Source organism: Vigna unguiculata, chromosome 6 (genome assembly GCF_037176805.1).
Source record: "Vigna unguiculata cultivar grain cowpea cultivar isolate G323 ecotype 2 chromosome 6, ASM3717680v1, whole genome shotgun sequence".
NCBI classification, from domain to species: domain Eukaryota; kingdom Viridiplantae; phylum Streptophyta; class Magnoliopsida; order Fabales; family Fabaceae; genus Vigna; species Vigna unguiculata.
The window spans coordinates 28,646,071-28,656,939 of NC_140797.1; the positions used below are offsets into that span (position 1 = coordinate 28,646,071).

The 10,869-nt window shown below is 26.1% G+C and overlaps 1 protein-coding gene and 1 long non-coding RNA gene across 2 annotated transcripts; both read left to right on the plus strand.

The window, feature by feature from the left end:
* Positions 1 to 1,145: 1,145 nt before the first annotated feature.
* On the plus strand, positions 1,146 to 1,508 carry LOC146885728 (uncharacterized). Its single transcript, XM_085675065.1, has one exon. It carries the CDS (start codon positions 1,146 to 1,148, stop codon positions 1,506 to 1,508), a length of 363 nt encoding a protein of 120 aa, XP_085531191.1.
* Positions 1,509 to 7,767: 6,259 nt separating this feature from the next.
* Positions 7,768 to 10,213, plus strand: LOC146885729 (uncharacterized). Its single transcript, XR_014995541.1, has 3 exons — positions 7,768 to 9,492; positions 9,571 to 9,931; positions 10,007 to 10,213. It is a non-coding gene; the product is annotated as an uncharacterized LOC146885729 (long non-coding RNA).
* Positions 10,214 to 10,869: the final 656 nt, after the last annotated feature.

Consider the following 10,869-nt stretch of genomic DNA (forward strand, 5'->3'; position numbering starts at 1 on the left):
AAAGAAAATTCATGACAATTACATTAAAATTTTATATTATAGTAAATAAAATTTATTTATACAATTATAGTGACAAAATCAAAGTATGATAATTAGTTAAAATATAAAAGATAATTACATAAAATATATCAAAATAATATTTTACATTATGAAAATAAAAATATTAAAAAATTATCAAATGTGTGTCTTAGAAACAATTTGAGAGACCATTGAATGAAATCACACGAAGGAAAACAACTATATAATCAAGGATATGATAAAATGAAAAATACTTTAGAGATCTAAAAAAACTTTTTAAATATCAACATAACCAATGTTTTAGAAATAACGAAAATTGTTTTAGCGAAACTAAATAGTTCTTCAAATGAAATAATAATAATAATAATAATAATAATAATAATAGAGTAAAAAAGATAAATTTTTTATATTATGTAGTATTTTGACGGGTATGAGGATGAGGACGGGACAAATATGTACATCCTCATATCCATACTTATACCCAGTCAATGCCGGGATTCCCGTCAAAACGGATACGAGGCAATACCCACGAGAAACGAGTTTATTTGTCATCCCTACTTGGGTCACAAAATATTATAATTATTTCATAAAATTAATTAACTCCATTATATTTAATATCAATTTTATTTATTATACTTAAAACTGACATTATTATTACATCATTTACATTTACTACTTACTACTTCATTACTTTAATAACAACATTTACAACAATATAACATAATTTTCATGATATTTCATTACATAATATTTTACTACTTAATATATAAAATAAATAAAAAAATACAACTCGTACGTACACACGGGCCAATCTCCTAGTTGAAATAAAAATAGAAAACATAGGATCAAAATCCCATTTAACATTATTGTAAGCGTGTCTGTATTTTTAGGAATTAAATATGTAATAATAATTTCAATTTAATATTATATTTTGCATCGGTTATTTTTGATATTCATATTTAATACTTTTTATGGAAAAGATTGAAAAAGATTGTACAAAGATCGAAAGTTATTCTAGAAATAAATACTAGAAGTGTATATATAAGCAATGGTACGGTAGAAATGGTAAATGAAATCAGAATAAGATTGATAAGAAAAGTGGCATTGACATAGAGATTGAAGAGAAGATGGGAGAGAAAAAAGTTTTTGGTGTTTTGATGTTTGTTATGGTGTATGGTTTGGCAGTAACAAGATTGAGTTATGGTCAAATTCCTGCAACATGCAATGGGGATGAAAAGCTATTGAGCTATTGTGGATTGTATTTGATAAATAATGTAGCTAATCCATCTTCTGATTGCTGCAATGGAGCATCAGATGCATTCAAAAGAGCCATGGCTGTTCCTAATGGACAAGGTATAAGAGATATTTGTAACTGTCTTAGGGTTGCAGGATCAAATCTCCACTTTCATCCAGATAAACTTGTAAGCCTTCCTACTGCATGCCACATTCAACTTTCATTTAGTATGGACTTATGTGTATCTGGTCCCTGATACATATCCTTATTGTAACTAACATTTACTTCACTCATAATAAAACATACTTTAAATATTACATTTCAATATTTTTTCAATTTCCATATTTTTTACCTTTGGTTTATTTTTTATTTTTCCATTTTTTATTTCTCACGTTATTTTCGTTTCCTCACTCCTCAATTGTTAAAGATATAATAAAAATATATTTAGGAAATATACAAAAATATAATAGAAACCAAAATAGAATTAAAAACAAGAAATCACGTGAATAACATCACTCAAAATTCGATGTCTAAGAAACCAAAACGACATTAATTCATTTCATGCATATATATATTATCGTTCTAGTGTCGGCAAGGCGCATGAGAAAATTATGCAGGTTAGTTTTAAGGGATGTTACTTCTGATGTCATATAGCGTCGTCTAACAACTATGTAGACGAGTAAAAAAAAAATATTTGTATAAATAGAGTGGGCTAACTGATGATAATTGAATAAATAATTTAAAATAGAATGCTAGTGTGAGCTATGCGATTCTAAAAGATTAAAGATAAATGACTCTAATAGAAAATAATATTTTTAAATATTCCACTACAAGAATACATTCATTTAGCAAGGAGAAAATAGTACAGGCCAAAAATTGAAAGCAAATAGTGTCGTTTTTTTTTTTTAATCTCAACACAAAGATAGCAACCACCTTATTGCATACAAAATTTAATAATTTCAAGAAACAAAAGTTCAATCCATTAGCGAGGGTCTCACCCTCTCTCTAGATATTTTAAAAATTAATTTTCTCTTAGATAGGGCTTAGTCGATTCTTCATATCATTTTTTAAAATTAGTTTTTGGCTTTGTGAGGGTATAACCTTCTCTATCTATTTTATTTTTAAAATAATTCTATGTTGTAAAAATTAATTTTATCTTATCAAGAGTTTTTTATCCGTCTTTAAATTATTTTATGAATTAATTTTAGTTTAGAAAGGGTCTAACCCTCTCTATATATAATTCTTTAAAATAATATTCTACCTTAGCAAACATTTTATAGTTTTTTTTTTTAAATTAAACACTTTGAAGCGTATATAACAATTTAAAAAAATAAAATTTCATCCGTTAACGACAGTCTGACCCTCTCTATATATTTTTAACATTAACTTAGTTTAGGATTTAGGTCTAGGGTCTAGCCCTCTCTATTTATTATATGTTAGAAATTATTCTTGAAAACTTTGACCTCCCTTTATATTACTTTTTAAAATTAGCTTAATGAGGACCTAACCCTCTCTAACTATTACTTTTTAAAATGATTTTAGCAAACTCTTTGTATTTGTTTTAAAAGAATTTCCTAGTTTTATTAAACCTATGACTATGCATTGTTAATGTTAGCTTATTTGTTTTGTTGTCTTTGTAAATATATATTATATTAAAAGAAATACATATGAGCAAATAAATAAAAATATTTTTAAGTGTATAATTAAGTTTTGAATATAATTAACTTGAACAATTACTTATAAATTTAGAAAATAATTATAAATCATTAAAATTAAAATTGGTATAGAAAAAAATAAAAGAATAAATTGATTAGTCAGATAAATGTGACAACAAAATGGGTAAAAGAGTGAATTAACAATATTAAATGACTGGAAAACCAACATATGAAACATTTGTCAGCAAAATAAACATGACAAAAAGTTAATGATAGAGGACTATCTCTTAGATTCAATACAAGAAGAACTTAAGGAGAGTCATTGAATTCAAATTACCTTTGACAAGGTCAAGGCCTAAAAACTTCAAAGATCAAATTTCCTTGAAGCTTTTCTTACTCCATGAAGTTTGGAACTTAAAGAAAATGAAGATCGTGGCTTGGAGCACACTCATAAAATAATTTTTTACTTTTAAAAAATATTTTTGTAAAGTTTTATTTTTTGTGCGCTTTGTTGCAGGTGACATCAATTGTCCCATGGCAAGGGTTAAGTGGGCCGGATCACAAACGAATCGTGATGCTTGGGCCGTTATACTTTTAAGTAAAAAAGAGTTACACCCTAACTATTAGCTATAGCTTTTGGCCTCGTGGTAAGCGCTCGATCCTAACAATTGGTATCAGAGTCAAGGTCATGAGTTTGATTTCTGGAGGACAATTGCTCAGGGAGAGATTGTTGCAGAATCTTCACATTTATTACGGGCCCAACATCTTTGGGCCTTGTTTTGAGATACATAGGCCACCACATACAAATGTAAACACTTTTGATAATCAATATTGAATTTTGAATTCATTTAGAGAAAATTTACTTAATTCTTGTCATATAACAATGGTTTTTATCGAAGATTGATATCTTTGTGGGAATCTTCGTTGACTCATCAATCTTCTAGATTGTGGTATCTCCATATCTATCTTTGTTCCACGTTCTTCTTTGACTTATGTGGTATGTGTTGGTGTTGCTAGACTCATCTAATCAATATATATGGACACATTTGTCTAATGTGTATTGTTAGACCAATCTAATCAATGTATGAATAGGTTCATCTGATGTGTATTGTAAGACTGTCTAATTAAATAATGTGTATTAATAGACTTGTCTAATATGTATACGAATAGACTTGTCTTATCAATGTATGAATATCGTCTAATGTGTACCGTTATATTTGTCTAATTATAATGTTCATCCGATATTTAAATAAATATTTAACTAAATTGGTATTTGAATTAAGGTATTGAAAATATTTAACTATTTCAAATTTTCATTTATAGATTCTTTCTATAACTTTTGAAATAATAACAAGATAATAAATTTTGGTATATTATGCTTTGATCATGATTGATATTCACATTAACTCCAAATGATACAATAATCTATATTTGATATTTATATTTAATACTTTTTTATAAAAAGATTGAAAAAGATTGCACAAGGTTATTCTAGAAATAAATACTGCAAGTGTCTATATAAACAATGGTATGGTAGAAATGGTAAATGAAATCAGAATAACATTGTAAAGAAAGTTGGCATTGACATAGATATTGAAGAGAAGAAAATTTGTGTTGTTTTTTATGTTTATTATGGTCTATGGTTTGACAGTAATAAGATTAAGTTACTCTCAAATCCCTGCACCATGCAATGAGATGAAAAGCTGTTGGATTTTTGTAAAGAGTATTTGGTGGATAGCAAAACCTAATCCATCTTATGATAACTGCAATGCAGCATCAGATTATATAGATATAAGATACGAACTTTAGATTTTAGAGAAATTAAATTAAATAGAAAAGTTTATAAAACCCATACACAAACTTATACATTTTAAACTAAATAAAAATCTCTTTAGCTTTAAATAGTATAAGAAATAAGAACACAATTCTTTTTTTAATTAATTAATTAATATATATATATATATATATATATATATTAATATTAATATTATTGATAACTTACATAGATGGTGTTTTTTAATAACATTTACAAAATGGATGTTGGTTGTGTAAAATTAAACTACAAAACTTTCATTAAAGATAAACAAATTTTGAAACATAAGATAATTATTCATTATATCAATTAAATTCACAAAAGTTTATAAACTAAAATATAATAAAATCTAAAATAAACTCTATTATTAATAAAAATTTATAATATAATTAGATATTACATTTTTAATTCTTAATGACCAACAATTATAAAAAAATATTTACATGTTTAAACACAATATTTTACACCAGTGTAATAAGGGCTTTTGACTCCGGTTATTTTTGTCATTCTGTCTCGGTTTTAGAACCGAGAGATATTGGGATGAGGCCAGAAACAATTGATAAGTTATAAGATAAGTATTTATTTGTTATATATATATATATATATATATATATATATATATATATATATATATATGTGGTTTATAAGTTGAACGAAGAGAGGTTGGAGGATTTGATAAACCGATCACCAAAAATGGCACACATTGCCTAAGTAACATGCAATTAACAAAAGCTATTGGATTTTTGGAGAGAGTATTTGGTGAATAACAAACCTAATCCATCTTATGATAGCTGCATTGCAGCATCAGAGATTATAATAAGATATGAACAAATTTTAGAGAAATTAAATTAAATAGAAAAATTTATAAAACACAAACACAAACTTATACATTTTAAACTAATTAAAAATCTCTTAAGCTTTAAATAGTACGAGAAATAAGAACACAAATCTTGGTTTACTTTTTAATTAATCTATATATATATATATATATATATATATATATATATATATATATATATATATATATCATTACATATTCTTATTAATATAAAATATTCTATTAATTATAATTTTTTTTTATTTTTGTATCCAATTTTTTATAATTATCTTTTAAGAATATATTTTTATAAATTTAATAACATTTTTATTTTAATAATTTTTTAATTTTTATAATAATAAAATAAAAGTAGCCACACTTTATGAGCTTCACATCTATATTTTCACAACTTTATATATATATATATATATATATATATATATATATATATATATATTTATATATATATAATTATAATTAAATATTATTGATAACTTACATATTACATAGATGGTGTTTTTTAGTAACCATTTACAAAATGGATGTTGGTTGTGTAAAATTAAACTACAAAAATTTCATTAAAGATAAACAAATTTAGAAAGATAATTAGTCATTATATCAATTAAATTAAAAAAAATTATAAACGAAAATATAAAAGAATCTAAAATAAACTCTATTATTAATAAAAAATTATAATATAATTACATATTACATTTTTAATTTTTAGTGATCAACAACTATAAAAAATATTTACATGTTTAGACACAATATTCTTGTCACTGGTTAAGAGATAATACAAACAATTGATAAGATATAAGATAAATATTTATTTGTTATATATATATGGTTTATAAGTTGAACAAAGAGAAGTTGGAGGATTTGATGAACCAATCACCAAAAATGGCTCAGTTTTGTTATTGCCAAACCATAAGTCATCATAACAAGCACCATAATACCAAACACCTTCTTCACTCTTATCAATTATTTTTGTTCAACTCTTGCTACTATATATAACATCACTTACACACACACACACACCCACACTTCCTATTCACTTTTGGAATGATTTCATTTCTTTAATTAAATTTTTTATTTTCCTTCTCATATTCTTTATATGTTAAATACTTAAATATATTTCTTATCTATAAAAACAATTAAAATAAAAATTAACTTTTACTAAATTTAATACTTGTCATCAACATACGTACACACACTGAATTCTAAAGGAGATTTTTATTTTTATGATTATTTGAAAAACAAAATCACACCGAAAGCATATCATTATTTTATTTCTTTCTCTCTTGATATAATATCAAAATTATAAAAATCTATCCTAGTTAAGATTTAAATTTATCCTGTCGGTCTCCTTCAATTATTATCATTATAAGAAAACTCTTAAATTATAGTTACATAGTAACTGATTTAGATATAAATTAACAAAATTAAAAATTATTAGTTACTAAAATAGTCACTATTGCGAATAAAAAAAAATATAATTGGTATTGGTCATTGATTATTTAGAGACTAATTTAGAAACTAAATCTTTTGGTAGTCAAAACTTTGGTAGTTAATGTTTAGTGTCTAATTTATAAACTAACTTTTTTGGTAGTCAAAATCTTGGTAGTTAAATTTTTTAGACAATTCTCGAGAGCAATTGTAACATCCCGTTTAATAGTTTAAACTACTAAACAAAATATTAAATATTTGATAAAACAAAATAGATAGTGGAAGACAAATATAAAATCTAATCTTAATACAAATGGGAACTAATAAATACCAAGTTTTTCAATTAAATAATATATATGACACACTTCAATTCAAAAAAATTTATCTACAAAAAGAAAGAAAGCTAACGTGTCACACTCTCCTAATTTTGACACTTCGAAAAAAAAAAGCTAAAAGAAATACATTTCTCTCTCTTTTCCACTTTCTCCACGTATCCCATCGCCAACTTTTTCCTCTTTCATCGAGACTCTTAAACTTCTCTCTATTTCTCACTTTTCCTCTCTCATTCTCACTTTCACATGTTCAAACTCTTCATCTTCTTCTCAAATTCTTCAGTTTTTCTCTCTCTTTCTCACTCTCACCCATTCAAACTCTTCATCTTCTTTTCAGATTTTTGATTTTTCTCTCTCTTTCTCAGGCCATTGAAACACCATGGCCTCCACATAATTTTCATCTTCATCTCAATGTGTTTCTCTAACATCTTCAAATTTGTTATTTACTTTGTTTTATTTTTGTTCTTTCATTTTTTTTTCAGGTTTTTGAAGGAAACAATTGATCTTTTTTTTTACCCAGGTTTCGTTGTATTGTTTCAGCTTCTTCTCTGTCTTCCTATTTTTCTAACCTTTTATCTATTTTGAAATTTTTTTCAGATGAATGAACAGAGTAGAATATTGGTCATGGCCAAATTTCAGGTGATTGAATGAAACATTTGATGTTTTCTTTTATTTTTACCCAGGTTTCGTTGTATTGTTTCAGTTTCTTCTCTCTCTTCCAATTTTTCTCACCCTTTCTTTGTTTTGGAAGTTTTTTTCAGATGAATGAAATCTGGGTAGAACATTGGTCACAACCAGATTTTAGGTTGTTTAACTTTACAGTTGATCTTTTCTTTTATTTTTACCCAGATTTCGTTGTATTTTTTCAGCTTCTTCTCCGTCATCTGATTTTTCTCACCCTTTCTCTGTTTTGGTATTTTTTTCACATGAATCAACTGAGTAGAATATTGGTCACGACCAAATTTCAGGTGATTGAAGGAAACATTTGATCTTTACTTTTATTTTTACTCAGGTTTCGTTGTAAGGTTTCAACTTCTTCTCTTTTTGCCGATTTTTCTCACCCTTTCTTTGTTTTGGAATTTTTTTCAGATGAATGAAATCTGGGTACAACTTTGGTCACGGCCAAATTTCAGGCTTTTTAACTTTGCAGTTGATCTTTTCTTTTATTTTTGCCCAGATTTCGTTGTATTTTTTCAGCTTCTTTTCTGTCATCCGATTTTTCTCACCCTTTCTCTGTTTTGGAATTTTTTTCACATGAATGAACTGAGTAGAACTTTTGGTCGCGGCCAGATTTCATGTGATTACCCAAATTTCGTTTTTTGTTCAATTTTCTCAAGAAAAAAGTTCATATTCTTCTTATATTTTTACCCAGATTTCGTTGATGCTATTTTTTAGAACTTATAGGCTTGAAATGAAGAGTTCCAAAACATGCAAGAGTCTTAAAGACCAAAAAACGGCCAGCCTTTTGCTTTGCAGATCTCTTTGTATTTTTGCTTTTTTTCGATTCTTCATCTCAATGTGTTTCTCTAACATTTTCACATCTCTAACCAAATAACATTGGTCACAGCGAGATTTCAGGTTTTCGAAGGAAACAATTAATCTTTCTCAATGTTTTTTTATCTTATTCTTCTATCTTTACCCAGATTTCTTTTTTTTTTTTTTATCTTCTTCTTCTATCTTTACCTAGATTTCTTTTTTTAAAAGCTTTGATTTTTTTTTTGTGTAAATGTTTTTATTCAAGAGGTGAAATTTTATTTATTCTTATTATCTTCTTAAAATTTAATGATTATTTTACGAGTCATCATTTTATAATTAATATTTTCTTATATTTTAAAATTTTATTTTAACGTTTTTTTTAATTCGTACTTCATTTTAAGTTTTTTATTCCCAAGCGTTTGCATTAATTATGAAGCAGTCTGTCCAGTAAGTACGGAGGCTTCGAACAGGGATGACTTATCCTATTCTCTTTATATATATTCCCAATGTTTGCACCTCTGTTACGCATTACCAACTAATGAGTGACAAATCTTCTTTTTCTTCTGTTACCCATTATCTTCTCTTACTAATTTTCTTCATCATCAATCTATTATCGTGCAATGGCATCCATCACCACCCCACAATCTATACTTTTTGCAAAACTTATTGGCGGATTTCTTACTATGTTTCTGAAGGACCAGGTTTATTTTTTTATTCCTTCACATTTATTTCTTATCTTTATTTTTATTTCTTTATTCTGAACTTGCTAATCTGTGAAGGCTTTTGGACACGTCGACCGATTGTTCAAAATACGATATGGGAAGGACATTGGTTCACAATGGACCATTGTTGATTACGAAAGTAATGTTCACAATGTTACCTACAACATGGATATTCACACTCCACTGATTACCGAAGGCTGGAATGATTTAAGATCTTTTTATGCAGATAAGTCTGACAAATTGGTTTTGTTCAAATATGTCGGAAATTCTTCTTTCCAACTCCACGTCTCTAACCGTTCGACAAACTCACGACTCCGAGCGATTTTCCTAAACAATATTTCCATCCGTCGTCCTTATGTCAAAGTTAATTCATTTTCAAGTTCAACTATCCAGATACTACTGTAAAGCCAACCACTTGGTTAGTCCTTTTTTGGTTTATTATTTATTTACATTCCTTCTTAATAAGTAATATGACATCAGATTATGTTTCCAGTATTTGAAAAAAGAATTTGCGAGTTATTTTCAAAACAGTGGACTTTCATCTGTTGTTCTACACGGACCAAGGGGCAAAGTGGAATGTAAATTGATCATAAGACGTAGGTCTGTAAAGATAGGAGCTGGCTGGAAGAATTTTTGTGCTCTTCATGAACTATCTACAGAGGATCACAATGAACTCTTTTTTGAAGTTGAAAGCGAAAAACCAAGCATTCATATCAAAGTTCATTATCCTTTAATTTGGTTTAAAAGTTGAACATTTAGTATGTTATTTTTTTTGGAACTTCTTTCAATATAATGTTTTTTTAAATTTATTTAATTTTTAATTATAAAACTTCCTATAATAAGATAAATAAAAATTACTTTTAGTAAAACTATAAAAATCACTTTTTATTACTATAAAAAATATATAGCGCATGCGTTTTTCTTAATATTGTTTAATAAAAATCACAAGAAGGAAATTTCATTGTACAAGATGATCAAAATCCCATCTAACATTAGATTGAGAGTGTCTGTATCCTTAGGAATTAAGTATATAATAATAACTTTCACATAATATTATATTTTGTATTAAGTATTTTTGTCAATGAAAAATACATTTTAAATTATGAAAATTAATGCACAATAGTAAAATATTTTTATTGCGTATTTAAATAAAAGTTTGCTATGAAAACAAATTATATGTTACATATATTTTAATTAATGTTTTTATTAAAATTTAAATAAATTAATAGCTTCTAAAAATGTTTGACTAAATCAACATTGAATTTAAAATTTTACTAAATTAATAGTTATTTCATTTGAATGAATGATTGGATAATGATATTTGAGTTTAAGGATTGATAATAACTGAATAAATTA